The 19,453-nt window shown below is 41.9% G+C and overlaps 1 protein-coding gene across 1 annotated transcript; it reads left to right on the top strand.

Annotated features, from left to right (window-relative positions):
• The first annotated feature begins 505 nt into the window (after positions 1–505).
• On the top strand, positions 506–17,502 carry klf3 (Kruppel-like factor 3 (basic)). Its single transcript, XM_037698258.1, has 6 exons — positions 506–731; positions 9,567–9,627; positions 10,034–10,523; positions 10,826–10,961; positions 15,374–15,540; positions 15,629–17,502. Exons 2-6 carry the CDS (start codon positions 9,586–9,588, stop codon positions 15,808–15,810), a joined length of 1,017 nt encoding a protein of 338 aa, XP_037554186.1. The 5' UTR covers positions 506–731; positions 9,567–9,585; the 3' UTR covers positions 15,811–17,502.
• Positions 17,503–19,453: the final 1,951 nt, after the last annotated feature.

The raw sequence follows: 19,453 nt of genomic DNA, 5'->3' as shown, positions 1-19,453 counted from the left end.
TTTCCTAAAAAGTCTAACAATTAGTTTTAGTATTTGGTATGTTTACTGTGCTCCATTGTGAATGTGGGATTTGCACGTTGTTGCATTCTGTTTGCATTTTGTACAACCTTCCATAAATTATACTGTAAATGTGCGATTGAACAAAATGCAACAACCATCCAGATGTTTTGTTCACAGTCAGAAAATCTCATTAATCACAAAACACTCTGAGGATGCAGATGTCCTCAACAGAAGGCAGATTTTATTTATTTATTTTTATCAGCAGGTTTCTTTTCAAGAGTTACGATTTAAGCAGCCTCTGATCCAAAACTGACTTCCTGGCTTCTGCTCATCTGTCTTGGCACGAGCTGAGAAAACTGACTGAAGTTACGGCTGAAACACACGCGCGCGCACACACACACACCGCCCAGGCCCCGCCCAGTGGTCCGACCCCTGGAGGAGAACAAACAGGATCTTGTGACGCAGCAGCGGCACAAATCTGCGCGGCGCATACACGAGCGCACACTGTTGCGCACGGACAGAGGAGAGTTTGGTCACTTGGGGAAGTTCTTGTTAGTTTGTTTGTTTGTGGAGCCATCGGCCTGTGTGTTTGGAGCCTGATGTCAGAGACACCGAGGAGATCTTGACTTCTTCAGTGGAGTTTCCATCAATAAGACACGTTTCCGTTGAGTTCAGCTGGGAACCGAACCACCGAGCAGGAGTACTGTGTGACAGAGAGGCTCCTCTGAACAGTAAGTGTCAGGCTGATACACAGCACATAGTCTGAGCCTGGACACTTCTCATGAGCTGCTTTATTATTATTATTATTATTATTATTAATAATAATAATAATAATAATCTTGTTATTACTGTTATTACTGTTGTTGTTGTTGTTGTTGTTGTTGTTGTTGTTGTTGTTGTTGTCGGCGTCGTCTAACCCTGATTCCACCTTTTAACTTAACCTTTAAGTTATTTCTGTGATAACATATTTATTATACGTTAAAAATAAAATTAAGATACTTTTCTCTTGAAGTTTTCTTTATAACAAGCAGCCGTTAAATATCACTAAAATGTTAATTTGAATAATTATAATATATTATTGTTATTGTTATTATTATTATTATTATTTGAATGTTGGCTTGTTTCATTGCTGGGTTTACTGTTTCTGGTGTTCATCAAGTTTAGATAAAAGGTTTCCTCTAGATTTTTTTAATTTTTTTAAAGGCAAAACATAAAAAAAAGTCAGATTTTTAAAAAAAGTCTTAGTTTAAATTTAAATATGTAATAAGGTGTAATAAATGGTTTATTAAACATTAATGTAAGTGTGAGAGAAAAGAAGTTTAAAGTGTATTTTGACCTTTTGGCTGACCGTTTCACGTGATCATTTCTAATAATGTAGTGGTCTGAGCGTGGAGTCACTGGTGGAGTTTGAATCGAGCAGAAGATGACGGGGTGTCGTGACTGGTGTGTGTGAGAGTGTGTGAGGCAGAAGGCGACAGACTGAAACCCTCGCTCACACCTGAGCACTTTTTTAGTCTTTTAGCTCTTTTTCCTTCAGCTTGTGCCTTTCTGTGCGTCTCTCCCTGTTTCCTGTGCTTTGTTTCAAGGCCTGGGCTTGCGTCACACATTCCACTTGGCACATGAAGCCCTCATCCTGTTTAGAGCCTGGAGAAAGGAGGGAGGAGGGAGGGATGTTGGGGGCTAGATGGGAGGAACGACATCCCTCTCCTCTCTTCTGCCTCTTTGTTCTCGGCTGACTTTTCTTGTCCCAGTCCAGAAACATGACGAGGAAAAGATGACAGGATGTTGTTTTTATTGATATGATCAATTTATTCTCTGCTCATCCACACCCCCACCCCGCTCTACGCCGCCTTTCCCAAATCAACATGCTGATGTTATCTGGTGGAACAAAATGCGCAAGACTGTGCACACACACACACACACACACACACACACACACACACACACACACCGCTCAAAGGGCACGTTGAGGGAACATTAGAGCTAAACATTAATCTGTGGGAGGTTAGGGGACTCAGACAGCCACAAGCCTAAAAAGCTGTGAGTGGTTACACAACCTAATGCATGCCAGCACACACATGTATGTCATGTCAAAGCGTGCGCACACAAACTACTGGACTGAGCCAGTACCCCCTCAACCCCATCCCCTCCTCCCCCATGTCTGAGGTTCATTGAAGTTTTGTCATATTTTGGTTGAAACCCACTTCGGTTTCTTCCCATTTTCTGTTTCCTCTTCCATTTTGACATAGTTCGGTCAGAGCGGCTGCTTTTTATTTTTATTTTTCCTCCTCTTTCCATCTCCTCTCTCATTCTTTGGGTATGGGGTGGTTGAGGGGCGGGAGTCAGACAGGAAACCACAGACCCCCTGCAGCAGCAGACCCCCTCCTCAGTGTGGAGGGGGTCTGCTGCTGCAGGGAGGTGTGTATATGTGTGTGTGTGTGTGTGTGTGCTCTCCTCTTCCTACTCTCCTTCACACCCCCACAGCCATCACGGACTGTGGAAATAATAACAGTGGGGCTGAACTCTGGGGGCTTCCGCTCCCCTCTCGTCTCTGTCCTCGGCCGTCTGGAAAGCCTCACAGCGCTGCTGTCTTGGACAAACTCCACTCGAGGTGTGTGTGTTTGTCTTTGTCAGAGTTTGACAACTCTTTCTCATGTTTTCTTGTGTGTGTGTGTGTGCGTGTGTGTGCGTGTGTGTGTGTGTGTGTGTGTGTCTGATGATGGATCCTGTTTCCTCTCCCCTGGTGATGGCCCCCCTCTGGCTTTTCCCCCTAAGGTCTGCAGGCCTGCAACCTCACAGTCTGCTGCTGGAGAGGAGCAGAGGTGTGTGCGTGCACGTGTGTGGGGGGGGGGGGGGGGGGGGGGGGGGAGAGCTCAGATGAAGCCAAAATAAGAGGATAGTGGGGCCTCCAAGTGAGAGGAGTCAGCAGCTTATGTTATTATGGGAGTCAGGAACAAGGGGTGAGGTAAGGGGTAAAACTTAAGTGGGGGCTGGGGGGAGGGGGGTTCACTGGAGGGTGTGAAGACATTGAAACAAGCAGCATTCTTCAAGGAAGCGTGACTGAAGCGGGAGGTTGAAAACTTTGGGATATTAGCTCACCACCTGGGTGAGTCAGCCAATCAGGAGCTCACATCAGGACTAATTGTAAAGTCAGTAACTGAGCTGGAGTCAGTGTAGACAGGAAGTTCTGCTCCGGATCAATGAGGCAACGTATTGCCCTATGAGGTGAAGTTTAGCAATCTGTCGTCAGAAGCATCAGACGTTGAGATAACGCCCCACCGCTCTGACCTGCGGTGAAGAAAAGAGGCGGAAAAGTCGTGAAGAATCAGGAGCAAGGAACTCTGGGATTGGAGCGTGCGCTGCAGTGGTGTGCTCTTGGACAAAGCTGTTGTCTGGAGGTTTCTGCTCTCCCTCTGGTGATCTCATCATCTCCAGCCTGTTGCCATTAGAGCATGTGTGCGTGTCTGTAATAATTTAGCCCTTTAGTGATTTAGTGTGTGCATTCTGTTGAGCTAGCAGAAAGTCTGTGTGCAGCTCTGAGCGTGCACAAGCAGTGCGTGGCAGCCAGAGACTCCAAGCCCACAATTTTGCGCCCCCCCCCCCCCACCGGTTTGGTCACATTGTTTTTTTTTTTTATCATTCATGGAAAAGGGGAAGAAGAAGGAGAAAATGGTTGCAGGGTGGTGGTGGTGTGTGGTTCAGATAAATGGAGCAGAGACATGACTGATTGTTGGGGAGCGTTGCAGAGGAGGTGCTGGAGGAGAACTGCGCGCCAAGGGTGGAGGAAGAAGGAAAAAAAAGGATGTAGGAAGTGTTTGCTGAGTGGGTTGGGGTTGAGTACACAGTAGCTGTACTGACGAAGAAGGACAATATTTACAGACATGCACAAATACACACCCACTGGTGCGCAGCGAGGAAAGTACTCCTCGACACCCCGGGTTAGGGCTTCTCATGCACCATTTATCTCAACACATGCTGGCTCCTTAACCACTTGGGGGTAAGTGGGGGGCCTGAAACGAGGATTCAACAGCTGCCTGATTTCTATCTTGCAGCTGAAGGAGGTTGTTGACTTCTAGGAGTAACTGGAGCTGCAAAAACCTCACTAATCCTATGACACACACACAGAAATGAAACCTCAGAGGCAGGCCTGACACCTTGGATGCCAAAGTTGTAAACCAGGACGTTGCATGATCTGTGAACTCTAGGACTTTAGGAAGTTTCATTAAAATCCATCTGGGGGTTTATGAAGTATTTTGCAAAGAGATACAGGCATTTGCAAGTATTGGCCATCTTTAATGGCAGCGGGGGCTTAAAAGATGAACAGATTTTATGTTTGATCTGCTGAAATGAGTAAAATGCTGTGCTGCAAAATGAGGCTTCGTTCCGCTGGTTGTTTCAGTTTTGTGCACACATTAACGCTCCACCTCCATGCGTGATGAACTCGTAACCCTAACCACGTGCAGATTAAAACAAGTCCGTTCTTTCACCTCCCAGATCTGACTGTCTCTTTATGTGTTCGCAGTGAGCACAGGAAACTTCAAGCGTCTCGATTTAACGGCCCAATTTGTTCCTGGGCTCATTTAAAAATGGGACCTCGTGGAAAAAACACACCTGTTTGACAGGTGAACTCTCAGAGGAATGGTATGTTCCTGAAAAGACACATGGTTCTTCAAGGAATCAAAATTTTTACTCAACCCCGCAGGCAGTTGTTCTACTTTTTAAGAGAGATGGTACTTAGATAAGTGACACTTGGACATTTTTTGTTCTTACCTGAGCACGTGAGTATATGTGTGGATGCTCACAAAGTGTACGTTTGAAACTGCAGCTGTCCCTCCGGCTGTTTCTGCTCCCAACCTAAGAGATAAATTCTGCACATTAAAATGTCAAGGAGGCACAGTGTCGCTCAGGTTTGAGTACAGTTTGTTTGTAGATTTGATTATCTAACCACTGACTCGTGAAAACTAGGTGAAAAATGTGACAGATGGTTTAAGTGTTTGATGCAGTTACCCTCCCTGCCTGTAGGTGGAGTTCATGAGCAGGTCTGCCTTCATTGAAGCAAAGGAAAACTGGAGTGGATTTCACTTTTAAATATATGAAACAGATTTCTGACGGTTGGAGGTTAGTCGTTACCATGCACGATTTCTAGAAACTATCACCCCCCTTGATGTGAAGCTAGACCCCTCACATAAATACTGATTCAGCACTGACAAATATTTTCTGGTTATTATTATTATTATTATGATTATTGTTATTATTATTTTAATTTGTTGTACTCTAACTTCTTCTGTGTACTTTTTGATACTTTGGCCATTCAAAATATATTCAGCTCCTTAAGGAGATATTACTATTATTAGAATACATTACTGTTTTTCTTTACATTTTATACGGTTGTTGGATGTAACTGGAACCCTGAGTACACAGTTTCGTTCCACCACATGTACCACATGTGATGCATGTGATGCATGTGACAAATGAGCCTTGACTTGACTTGAGATGGGCAATGTGGGAGTGGTGGCATAGATGTTAGAGAATGCGAGCCTGTGGTTGGAAGGTTGCTGGTTTGACGCCCTATACTGACATCATCCAAGTGTGGGTGGGATAGGTGAAGCACCCACACCTGCTTCCACCCTCATTTGCTCCACTCTGGGCCCTTGAGCAAGGCCCTTAACCCCCACCATCTGCTCCCTGGGTGCCTTAGATGTAGCTCTCTGCTCCACACAGAGGGCTGTGGTAGCTCGGTGGTCAGTGGTTGCGTCACGAAGGACATCCAGCATAAAAACAATGCCAAGTCTTTGTCTTCATGTGAGTTAGTTCACTGTGACGACCCCTGAAGAAGGGAGCAGCTGAAATGGAAAAAAGTTAGATGGGCGGTGTGACTGTTGGTGTTTGCAATTTTTAAATTTTAATTACATTGGCCTTTAGAAATAATTGAGAAATATCCATCCATTATCTTTTTACCCGCTTCTTCCTTTTTGGGTCATGGGGGTCACTGGTGCCCATGTCCAACAGTCACTGTACAAGAGACAGGGGACACCCTGGACAGGTCTCCAGTCCATCACAGGGACACATATAGAGACAAACAACCATTCACTCTCTCACTCACACCTAGAGACAATTTAGAGTTACCAATCAGCCTAACATGCATGTTTTTGGTCTGTGAGAGGAAACCGGAGCACCCGGAGAAAACCCACGCATGCACAGAGAGAACATTCAGACTCCACCCAGAAAGGCCCCCGGCCGGGATTTGATCCATGGTAACCTGCTCGCTGAGAAGCAGCAGCTCTAACTGCACCACCGCGCTGCCCGAGAAATATTCAATTACTTCAAAATATTGTTCCCTTTGAATCCTGCTTCATTGAAGTGACATTATTCAAGTTTTCTTATGCTACTTTTAGCTTTCAGCTGGCGTTTTGATCATTTTAGTTCCTGGCTAGTCTTTTGCTGCTTTCCATGCCACAGTTAACGGTTGTTTTCTTCTGTCTCCTGAGTATTTGTAAGTTGTTTCCACATCAGACGTTTTTCTTTGTTTGATAAATTACTTTGTTTTTAGCTCAGTTCTTAGCATGAAGTTTGCATTCTGGGTCTGAAATCTCCACCAACCGTCATAAAAAAAAATAAAATAAATAAAATAAAATAAAAAAAAAAATAAAAAAAAAATATATATATATATATATATATATATATATAAACAATTCCTCTATTTCTTAAATCAATTTGTGAATTGACTGTATTAACTTTTAAAAGGATTATACAATTTGTTGGTTATAAAAAATCAAGTTTGTGTTAAGCTTCTCTGATTCAAGCATTAAATCTTTTTTTTTGTTTGTTTGTTCTATATAATTTTGACCAGATTTAAGTTTAAACTGTTTTACATCTAAAAGCTGTTCAGTCATATTAAATTGCTGTCTCGTATTTGGTATTTGAGCTTCTGCTCAGCCAAAATATTTATCACCCACTTCTTATGGTGAAAGAGCAATAATATTTTAGCCCATGTGTGTTTGTTGTGCTAGCAAAATATCTCCTGAAGCAGCAGATCTGAATGAAACTCTGAAACTAATCACTGGTTGTTTACCTTTAGCCAACAACTCAACTTACAGATACTGAGCTAATACTTGGTGTGGTAGTAGCTGAGCCTTATCCCCAACACACACTCTGAGCACTAACCGTTTTGTCGCATTACTGATTCATTTTGAAGCTTTCACCGTGACTCTGTTGTTCACGAGTATTTTCCATCAGGGTGTCCCCTATACTAGTTTTTTCATACTTCGTACAACTACAAGTACTTGAGTTTGGTTAGTGCCAATACTGAGCATCAGTACCAAGCGGTTACTTTATACACAGTGACGTTATAAACACATTTGTTTTATGAAGAACACAGCAAGCAGTCTGTTGTCTTTATCTTAAAATATGTCCAGACTTTGGACATTTCTTTTGTCTTGCGTTACTTGAAAGGTGGAAGAGGAAATACACCAAGCATGAGAGCAGCTGATCTGCGTATCGGAGTGTTTTTATACGAGTATTTCAGGCTGGTATTGTGCCACTAGTTTTCCTTGTGTTTTATTATTTTTGTGTGTGAAAAGTGAACACAGCTTAAGTGGTTTTAGAAACTCTTATGACGACCACTTGTTTTCCACACTTGAAGCATGTTTTGGGTCTTTTGGAGTTTCTTGTTTTTCTAGAAAAAGCACCTTTAAACTCTTTTGTCCCTTCCCCGCGTCGTGATCTGTGCGCGCTTCAGACTTTCTGCTTTTGTCAGCTGCGTGTGCGATACACAACCACAGTAGGACAATTGTTTGACCTCAGGTTGAACTAGCATACAATTCAAAGGCAGATTAGAAAACACACCCTCAGCACACTCTTTCTCTCTCAAACACACACCGAGCTCCCACCTGACTGCTGGCTCTTTGTTTCTCTGGAGCCGGGCAAAGGGCGAGGCTTCACTCATCACGTTCACACCCTTCCTGGCTCCGCCACCGAGCATCCTGCTCTCTTATTGGCCTGCTCCACATCTGGACCCTGTGTGTGTGTGTGTTTGTGTGTGCGTTTTCCCGTATGCGTGAGCTGTAGGGGCGTGATGGCTTGTGTTCTCGCCCATTTGTTAATAATTAAAGGATAACTTGTCTCCAGACTGTGGACTTTAATCAGGTCACATGCACACACTCAATCCCTCAGGGAACATTCTTTGACAGTTCATGTTGCCTTAGTGCTTCACACTATTTAACACACACACTGAGAACTCAACTTTTTGGATAAAAGGGTGTGTGGTTTCCAATGTGGTTCCAGTTACCTTAACTCAGGATGGCCAGGTGCAGACGGGTTGTTTGTGTCTAAGCGAGTGTGTTTAAGAGCACCATCGTGTGTGTGTGTTTTAGATATGCATCACACCTGCAACGAGGGATAATCCCATAAAATAACATAAAACAATGCACCCTGAAGCTGTTTGTAGGATTTTCTTGTCAGTTTAATATTTGCAACATGTGAAACCGACATTAACACATCCGCACGCACCCAAACATATTTATGCATCAGATTACAGTGAAAGATTGTAAACAAAAAGGGCATAAAACTATTTTTCAAGCTATTATTTTAAGTGTGTTGGGCACGCTCACATGCACCTTTCAACTCATGTTTGCCACTTACTTTTACTTTATATGTTTTGCTTTTATTACTGTACAAGAAGTGTGTGTGTGTGTGTGTGCGTGAAATGTTGAGAAACTTAGTGATTCGTTATCTTAGGAGAATGAAGATAATTAAAACTGAATGTACACCAAAGTAACAAATTTAATTTACTGTCAAGGTGAAGTGCAGAGATCATTACAGCAGTATTTAATGCCACAATTCTAATGTAACCATTGTTTTCCCTTTTTGAGCTCTTACAAATCAAGTTTCTTGTCACCGTGTTTTGTCATGCTGCTTGATATGTCACATTAAAAGCCAGAAAAACTCACAGATTAAATTGTTTTAATTCCTTTAGCACTTCAGTCATCAATCATCTGTCTTGCGATCATCTGTCAGATTTATTTTTGTGTCTCGTTGCATCAACTGCAGTCGATCTCCATCTTACATCAAAATAAGAGTGTTTCGTTGTATTTGTACTGACACCTCTCCTTAAGTCTGGAGTTCAAAGCTTTTTAGATTAGAAAAACAAAAGAGCTTATATTTAGGATGCTGTCAAACACCAGTGCTCAGTAAATCAGACTGTTGGTTATTCACCAGTTTTAAATCAACAAGATAAAGAAGACGTGTAGCTCTGGCATGCAAGTAGTGACATTTTCTACATTTTTGGGACCAGAGCAGCAACAATTGAAGCTGAGACATAATAGATTACTGGGTGTGTTTGCCAGATAAAGGGGAAATTCAAGACTACGGCATGAAATCTAAAGAATCATCCAGGAAGTTTTAGATTTACCAGAGAAAATAAGCTGTGTTGGAAAAATGACAGCTCAGTCATAAAAAATGTTTCTTTTGTTCTTCCACCCCAGATTTATTGTCGAAGGATTGCTGACTGTGTGAGCTGACAGTCTGGTGATTCCTGTACGCTGATGACTGTGTGTTTTATTTTGTAGGAGCCTGGTCTGGGCAGCCATGCTGATGTATGATTATCCTCCAAAGACAGACATGGAGACGGTAAGACAAGTGTCTGTGTAAACATCACTTTGGATGCTTCTGAGTGAAATATGTGTGCCTCCATCATGCCTGAACATGTTGCCCATTATTCACCTCCCCACCACCACCACCAGTACACACACTCCTGCTGCGTGTCTAGACTGACTGGTTCCCACATTCTTGCTCTTCCTGGACAAACAAGCTGCTGCACAGTAGACATTTGCATACAATGGTTACACACTCACACGCTGCCAAGCTAATGGACACACACACACTGTCCTCAGAACAGCTTTCTGTTCCCGAGCAGGGCACTGAGTTTACATTTTTTGTTGTTTGCGCTGCAGAAACGTGTTTTCCATGTTATTCGAAGCAGAACGGAAATGTTTACCTCTCTGCTCTTTTGTCTCCATCCTCCTCTTCCTCACAGTCATTCTACACTTCTTTAGTGACAACCCCGGAGCCGTACGGCGTGATCTTCCCCCATCCCAGCACCTTCTACCCAGTGCCCATGCAGGCCTTCCACCAGCCTCACACTCCACAGACGCAGCTGGAGCCGGTGGACCTGTCCGTCAGCAAGCGCTCCTCTTCCACCTCCTCCTCCCCTCCGTGCTCCTCCACATCCTCCCCTCCCAGTTCGCCGTCGTCCCCGTACAGCTCGGCGAGCCGCGCCTCCCCCCGCTCCCCGCTGCACTCCTCGCCCTCCCACACCCTCCCGCCTCCGCCCACCAGTTCCATGCCTTACCACCCCAACATGGTGACTCCCCTGGTGGGCTCAGGCTCCAGGGTCATGGTGTCACCGGTTATGGTGCCCCTTCCTGTCTTCTACCCTCCTCCTCTTCACCTGCACCAGCCCATAATAGTAAGCCCGCCGGTCGCCAGTGACGACGACCATCATACAAGCAGAGAGCGCAAGCCAGGTGTGTACAACCCCCCTGTTCGATTTAAAGTGATCATTTAAACCTGAAGTGGATGAAAAAGTATGAACAAGTAATATATGACATGTTGTAGATAACTCTTTGAACAGCCCCAGTTTGGAAAATAAGTTTAAATAGATTGTTTAGCTTGATTTATAAACTTTTACATCTGTGTCACTTTCACCTTACATGGGTTTTGTAGCAGAAACATGAAGATATTCTTGCATTCATGATTATTGTTTATGGGAAATCTGTTAAAAGTGTGTTATGTCCAAAAAATGACTTCCTTTTTCACATTCACACAGTTCTTTCTATGAAGACGGTGGACGGACACAACCTGCACAAACCGATCAAGACCGAGACTCAGCCTGAGCTCTGTCAGGACCGTCTGAGCAGCCTTGATATCAAACCATCAGTCATCAGGATACCAGCCGAGTACGAGTGAGTGAAACACACCGACACGCACGAAACTGGCCGAACTCTGCACAACGTGCTCTGCGCTGCTTCTCCTTTAACTTTATATGGAAGTGACTCCAGTCTCCATCCTGATCTATTTAAAGGCAGGTGCAGCCCCGGGAGCAGGACCAAGGCCAGTTTTGATTCAGTTCTACAGATTTATTCAACAATGAATGATTTACGACTTTTTAGGGGGAAATAAATGTACAAATAAATAAATCAAAACCAAGATTATTTTGCTCTTGCTGTTGCCAGAGAACTTGGATCATCTTGTTCGTGCGTCACACTGCAACAGCTGTGAAAAACATGTTTTTGTGAGACAAGTGTCTCTTTTTCTTTAACCTTCATTCCAACCACATTTTGGTGTATAGACATTAATAAATGTCATTAAAGTGTGAAAATTGGCCCAAAATATTTGATCATATAGTCAGTGCAGGCTTGTATTTGTAGACTGTGATGCAAACTCATTTCAAAGAAATTTACAAAATGATCCAGATGTTTCCAGAAGCCTGAGTCTAGATATGAATCTCCATCTTTGACCCCAGAGCTGTACTTTATGATCAAGTGGGACTCCAGAGAACGCAACAATCTTCTACAGTTTCAGTAAAAGACAACTTGAGCTTGTCCATTTTTGTCTTGGACATTTTTTTTTTTCAGAACGCCACCTGATGTGTTGAGGTGTGAAGTTAAGAACACCCAGTGTTACACAACATGTGACATGAAACACAACAAATGTTTCACTGACATTAATCTGTCAGCCATCTTTTAGTCTCTAATTTTCTTTCAGCCACACCACTCTACCTTTTCTTTACTAGGCTCTCTAATGTAAGCTTATGTTGGTCATCTTAATTCTTTACATCAGTTTGTTCTCTCTCCTCCCTCTTCCTCGCTCCCAGTACTTCTTGTTCTTTTTAACAACTTGTTCGTTGGTCTCTCCTCCTCCTCCTTTTCGGCTCCTCTGGGCGCTTCTCCCTGCTCTTGATCTTCTACGTTACATATCCGTTTCGCGCAGAAGTGCTTCATCATTTTGGAGAATGAAGGCTTTTCCTCATAAAAATAATTGCAGGGTTTGTCCCCTGAGCAACAGTGAAAGAGGCACACCTGCAGTTAATTCTCACCTGTTTGTTGTTTGTGTGTAAGTTGAGTGCAAGCCATCCGTTTCTGATGTTTGTCACGCCAGCTGTCTTTACAGGCAGCTTTTGTTAATGCGCCAACCGTAAAATTAATGGACCCTTTAGAAAAAACAAGAAGGTTGTTGGAGCGGTTGTAATGAAATAGGAGCCGACGATTCACTCACTAACTTCATGTACCATTTTGCCTGACGCCATTACAAAGTGCAGTCATCCTGTAGCTCGTGTGTTACGGGTATTTTTGTTAATGCTGTCTCCTCTGGCCCGCACTGTCACAGCAGCGCCCCCAAGTGACAAGAAGCGATAACAGCAGCAGAACAAGACAAAAATACATTATTGTGTAAACCTATGAACAGATCTCCCATTACCCACAAATACAACCTCAATCACTTTAAGCAAAAGTAGCATTTCCTCTAAAGGATGGATGAGTAGAATTGCTGTAATGCAAAGCAAAATGTCTGCAATTTATCTTTAACTATTCAGTTGGTAGAAGTGCTGTTAATTGCAAATAATCTTCATAAAACACAAAACACTATCAAAATTACAACTGAATCTAGCTTAACAAGACTTTAGTTCACATTCTTTCACATTTTTCACAACACATTTCTAAACATACTCATTTTATGAACTAATATGTCCATGTTGCATGTCTTTCACTTTGCAGAACAGTTTGGTTTCGTGTCCTATTCGGGTTGAGGGGCTCCTCTGCTGTATCGGTTCTTTGTGTTTCATTTGAACAAAGCAACAGTCGGGCTGCATTCCATCTTTTCCTATCCCTAAAGATAAATGAACTTAGTCCAGTCTGCTGCTGGACTGATGAATCACTGTCCTCTGTCTCTCCTTTTCCCACAAGAAAAGCCTTGCACACTTTAACCATAGCTCCAACGACCTTTGTTAGTTTGGCTCCTCTCTTCTTTTTTGTTAATAGTTAATTTTGGGCTTGTTGTAGAATCCCTTTTCTCAAATGTGGTCAGTTTTGCTCTCATTGGTTTTCCTCTGAGGAGCTGGAAAGGCAATTCAACTTGTGGTGAAGTGTGGTAGCTGTGAAGCGTTTCAGTACCTGCAAGCGTCCAGGGTTGTGGTAGCTTGTTCTGTCTGAAAGGAGTCTGCTAGCACTCTTTTAACACCATCCACACATGCTTTTGCCTGAGGATGGTGTACACTTGTTCTAATGTGCCTAATGTCACGTTCATTCATGAAGTCGGTAAAAGCAGAAGATGTAAACTGTGCTTCATTATCAGCTGTGATGGGGCAAGGTTGACAAGTTAACTCATTCAAATTTGGGTTTTGTTAGTGGAAATTGTGCAAAATGTTGTTTGCAGATAGTTTCCAGAAAGAACAGAGAAGCTGCCCGTCAACAATTAACTCTTAAGACCTGGAAGTTTCCATGTGGTGCGTCAATGTAAAATTGTCATTTGATTTGATCAAATCTGAAGCAGTGATGTTGGTCTTTAAGACTTGCCTGTTTACAATGAACATTAGGGTGGAGGTGCACACATTTGAGCTATTTCCACCCCTCTTCTCTCATGACTGTAAATATTTGCAGCCTGTACAGGTGCAGGTGGAACTATTCTCATAGCTGAGAGTAATAATGTATATCATCTTTAGCTGTTGTTTCCACTTAACATGTGATGACTAGAGTTTTATCCAGTGTGAGGTCATTCTTCAGCAGTACTTTATTCTTTATAACATTTACATAAGCATTATCAAGAAACTGATCTTTTATTAGTTCATTTTCCATCACTCCAAAACCACACGGTGAAGCTAAAGCTCTGAGCTTGGCAACACATGCATAGTCTGAATGTTTGTCTGCATGCTTTTCAAGGATTCAAGGATTTTTCTCATTGTCATACCAGCTCACATTTGCATGTATGGTACGAAATTCAGACTCAGGTCCCAGATCAAGAAGCCTAACAATTAACAGATAAATAAACAATAAAACATATGGACATTTGGTTTTTATTTCAATAAAATAAACTCCCTTTTAGTTTTACATTACCTTTGGTCACAAAAAACCTTTCAAGTGCAACCAAAGCCTCATCAAATGGTGTACCTTGTTCTGGAAGTGAGCAGAACATACACTGTCCTTCTAAACCCAAGCAGTGTTATAAAACAGCATTTTGTCTTTCATCTGGCCGTGCATCTCCCTGAAAGCTTTTGACAAGTGTGTGAATATTGATTAGTTTGTCTCAAAGTTGTAAATGATATAGGAGGTTCATCAAGCGAATGCAGAAAAGACAGTGGACTCTGTGCACACATGCTCGTAACCAGCTTTGTTGTGGCAGTTGTAATAAAATAGGAAGTTAAACAGTTAAACTCACAAACTTTAATACAGTAAATGTGATATCACCCCAGACACCATTAGAGAATAAGACGGCTTCTCATTCGTTCTCCTTTAATCAGTATTTCTTCTTCCCACAGTCTCTTCTGCACTAAGCTCTCGCAGCAGCGCCCTCTAGTGACAAGTAGTAATAACAGCAACAGAACAGTACATGAATGCATTCACTGTGTAAAGTTAAAAACACAACAAAGGGCTGACTTTATCTGTCAGCGCCTCTTCTTTCACCACGCACATGAGCGCTGATACCGTTTATTACAAGCCAACGAGAAATAAGACACAAAGTGCTGGTGGGTTTGCGTAATAATGATGTGTTTGCCAGCATTCATGTGGGTGTGAAGGTGGAAGGGGAATTTTGCACATTCCTTGATCTAGGATTGATTCATATTTCAACACTTGACACCTGTTTTCAACTGCCACTCAACAAAAGCACGTCCTTCCTCCAGGATATGGCACAACCCTGATGTTTTTGGCCTGAAATTCAACTTTAACATTTTATTTTTAACAACTTGGTGCACTAGATTTTTTTGGAGACCTAGAAGTACACCCAGGCCAGGGCTTAGGAGTGTGTTGCAGAAATGTTTACTACTTCTCAGGTTTTAGAGCTTGTTTTTAGTCGTACGTGCACACTTGGGTCAGATTTCAGTGAATGACTTGCTGAATTGCACTGGAGAGGAGCCTCTGCCAAATGAAACTGAAGTTTTAACATAATGAAAGTGAACTCTGTCGCCCTCTGCTGGTCACATTAGGCAAAGCGAGTCAGATAAAGTTTTTTTTTTATTATTATTTTACTTTCAGATTTTTTGATTTAACAAATTAACCACGGATCTGAGAGAAATAATGTGCAGAATTTGGCTCTTACTTACTGTCTTCAACATTGCAGTGAGTACTTTTTTTTTAATTTAATTTTGTTTTAACGTCTCATTTAGGTGCAACAACCCATCAGTAATTGTTCGTACGGGCACGAAGCATCCCCTTCCTGCCGAATCTCCTGACACCCTGAAAAAGCGAAGAATTCACCGCTGCGACTTCTCAGACTGCAACAAAGTGTACACCAAAAGCTCCCACCTCAAAGCACATCGCAGGACGCACACAGGTGAGAGGCCTCACTTCACAGACGAGCTGCACTCTGTCTCCACTGACTTCATCCTTAACAAGCCTCACCTTGTTGCTTCTCTGTGCAGGTGAGAAGCCCTACAAGTGCATGTGGGAAGGTTGCACGTGGAAGTTCGCCCGCTCAGACGAGCTCACGAGACACTTCCGCAAGCACACAGGAGTCAAACCGTTCCAGTGTCCCGACTGCGAACGCAGCTTCTCTCGCTCCGACCACTTGGCTTTGCACAAGAAACGCCACCTCCTGGTGTGAACCCTCCACCGGACAGCTTGAATTTATGTAGAGGGCGGGTTATTGTTGGGACTGGACCACTTTGACTTTAATGGGGTTAAAATAGCCGTTCATGCGCGGTGGACTCTAACAGGGAGCGGGGAACTTGTCCTCAGGGTGCACGTTTTGACCCTTTCACCTCATTGGAGCAAAGAGTAAGAGCTTGCTGCTCAGCTCATTTTAAACTTTAAAAATCGGGGGTTGAAGTAATTAACCTCTGGTCGGCCACGGAAGGTTCGAACACCTGTCCTTTCTTTTTAAGGGCGGCTGCGTCTCAGCTGGATTGGGAGCAGCGCTCTCCTTTGGCAGCAGAGTCAAACACCAGTCAAGGCATGGCTCAGGCTCTTCGTGCAACATCGGCCCCTCACGTCGCTTCATTCACACGTTATTTTGCTCGCTAGGCCAGTAAAATGTGAAACTTTGCAGAATGTATCATATCACACCCACTGTGCATCGTGTCAAACATGCTTCAGCCTTTTGTTTCCTTCTTTGGCGCAGCTACCTGTGACATAAAGCTAATTCCTCTGTTTTCATGGGCCGTCACGTTCCAGCACCACACACCACATCTGCCTCTTCAAGCTCACACGATGAAGTGATGACAGGTAGCTCATGCTTGCTTCCTCTTTCACGCGCAGCAGAAAAGTGCACTTAATAAAAGCAGCTCATAGCCTTGGACTTGTTTGTGCTTTTGCATGTAAAAATACAACCAAAAAAAGTGAGACTGTGGATCTCATTCATTTTTAGAGTGAAGTGTTTATAAAAAGTTTTCATTCAGAAATGTGAAAGTAGCTTCACAGGGGCATTATCGTATGAGTCATAAGACACCACTCGCTTGGTTTAAGGGTAGAAGAATTATGTTTTGTGTATTATTAACACATTTTATATATCTGGATTATTTTGACCCGACACCACGGTAGACTTTTTTTCTTGGTATTGTGTGGCACTTTTACATATAAAAAAAAAGCAAAGTGCAAAGCAGGGAATGTTGCTCTTCAGCTTGTTGCATTTCAGGAACAATTGTCGTATTTGCAGGAGATGTGCTTAGAAACTGAATTGCATGTATCCGCTGTGATTGTAATCATAAAATCACACAACAGCAGTTGTACTGCTGCTTGATGCCATCGTGATTTTAGAGCACAACTTTTTTTTTTTAACACATTTTGGAGAACAAAATATTTTAAATAGCATCTTTGTACATCTCCAGTGTGCACTTTATATATAATAAAATGTACATAAAACAATATAATGTACATACTTCCCAAAGCCAGAAATATTTGATGTCACTTACTTTTTCCTGGTTTGATTGATCAGAAACTTGGAGTGAACTTTGGTGTCATGGTTTTTCATTTTCCAATGCCTCATATATTCACGTGTACACAAACATCTATACCGAATGTAGCAGCTGAGCTCATCTGCGACTTTTGCTTGTATATGTTTTTATATCTATGCATATGCAAATTGTTATATAAGTGATTATTTTTTCAGCTGAATGGGCAATTAAAGGTTTTTTTTATTAAGCATGATTTTGATACTCTATATACATTTCTATTATTGTATCTTTATTAAACCGTATCTCTCTTTAATATAAGTGGTGGCAATTCAAAGGGAACATGTTAAACTGTGAACATACAACTGTAAAGGTTTATTTGCAATTTTACACTTTAAAAAAAGAATATTCATATCGCTCAATAAACCTGTTGGTAACATTTGCAAAATGTACTGTTGTCTGCTTGTTTTATTAGAGACTTAATTTGTATTTGATTTGAATACTGAAGCTCTATAGCTACAGAGGTACCCTGAAGGTTTTTAATTTGTTTAAAGACAAGCAAACACCACACAACAAAGCTTTCATAGGAAATTATTACAAGTGCAGGGGTTGTACCTTTTAACTTTATAATATAATTTAGTTTATTTGTATAGCGCCAAGTCACAACAGAAGTCGTCTCAGGGCACTGAACAGAAACATTCATATATAAAAATAATAAGTTAACATTATTTATCTGAGGAGCAGACTGATTTGAGTTTAACTCCATCACAGAACTCTCAAGCAAACATGAAGGCGACAGTGGAAAGGAAAAACTCCCTCATGAAGAAGAAACCTTTAGCAGAACCAGGCTCAGGACAAGCGTCCATCTGCTTCAACCGGCTGGGTTTGAGAGGAACAGATACTCAATGGCAGGTTGAGAATCACATGTTAAGATAGAAATAATATCAAATGAAAACTATTAAATGTTAGCAAATCCTTTAAGGAAGTGAGGTCAATTTGTCCTCCAATAGTCTAAGCCTATAGCAGCATAACAAGCCAACCCTAACTATACGATTTATCGAAAAGGAAAGTCTTAATCCCAGTCTTCAAACTGGACAATGTGTCAGTCTCACAGACAGAAACTGGAAGTTGGTTCCACAAGAGAGGAGCCTGATAACTGAAAGATCTGCATCCCATTCTGCTTTTGGAAACTCTAGGAACCACAAGTAAACCTGCAGTCTGAGAGTGAAGTGGTCTGTTAGGAAAGTATGGAACAATAAGATCTGTAATATAAGATGGAGCTAGGTTGTTGAGAGCTTTGTAGGTTAGAAGTAAGATTTTGAATTCTATTCTGGATTTGACAGGGAGCCAATGGAGAGAAATTAAAACTGGAAAGATATGATCTCTCCCACTAACTCCAGTTAAGACTCTGGCCATTTTGGATCAACTGAAGACGTTTTAAAGAAGTATTTGTACACCCAGATAATAAACCATTGCAATAGTCCAGTCCAGATGTGACAAATGCATGGACCAGTTTTTCTGCATCATTTTTAGATAAGATGTTTCTAATTTTAGTGATATTACGCAGGTGGAAGAAGGCAGTTCTAGTAACGTTTTAATGTGGGGGATAAAAGACATGTCCTGATCAAAAATAACACCAAGATTTTTAACATTAGAGCTGGAGGACAGATTAATGCCATCTAGGGCAGGAAGACTGAAAAATGTATTCCAACAATGCTCAGGTCCAAAAACCAAAACCTCCGTCTTGTCTGAGTTCAAAAGCAGAAAATGTAGGGTCAACCAGATTTTTATGTCTTTAAGACATGCTTGTAGTTTAAGTAACTGATTGATTCATTGGGTTTCATGGACAAATATAATTGTGTGCATAGCAATGAAACTTTATCCCATGCTATTTAATAACATCACCTAATGGAAACATATATAAGGTAAAGAGTAATAGTCCAAGCACTGAACCCTGAGGAACTCCATGACTATCTTTGGTGTATGATGAAGATTCATTATTTACATTTACAAACTGGAATCTATTAGATAAATAAGATTGAAACCAATTTAGAGCTGTTCCTGTAATTCCAATATCATATTCAAGTGTATGTAGAAGAATATTATGATCAGCTGTATCAAATGCAGCACTGAGGTCTAACAGGACCAGTGTAGACACCTGTCCATTGTCAGAGGCCATGAGAATATCATTAGTAACTTTCACCTGTGCTGTGGTGAGCTCTAAACCCTGACTGAAACTAACAAAGTACATTTCTTTGCAGATGTTCATGTAACTGACTAGCAACTATATTTTCTCTAGAATGTTTTAGATGAAAGTTAATACAGGTCTATAAATGGCTAGGATTCCTGAGTTATGGT

This window comes from Nematolebias whitei, chromosome 3 (genome assembly GCF_014905685.2).
Source record: "Nematolebias whitei isolate Nwh7 chromosome 3, NemWhi1, whole genome shotgun sequence".
Lineage (NCBI taxonomy): Eukaryota > Metazoa > Chordata > Actinopteri > Cyprinodontiformes > Rivulidae > Nematolebias > Nematolebias whitei.
This window is presented reverse-complemented; position numbering and strand designations above follow the sequence as displayed.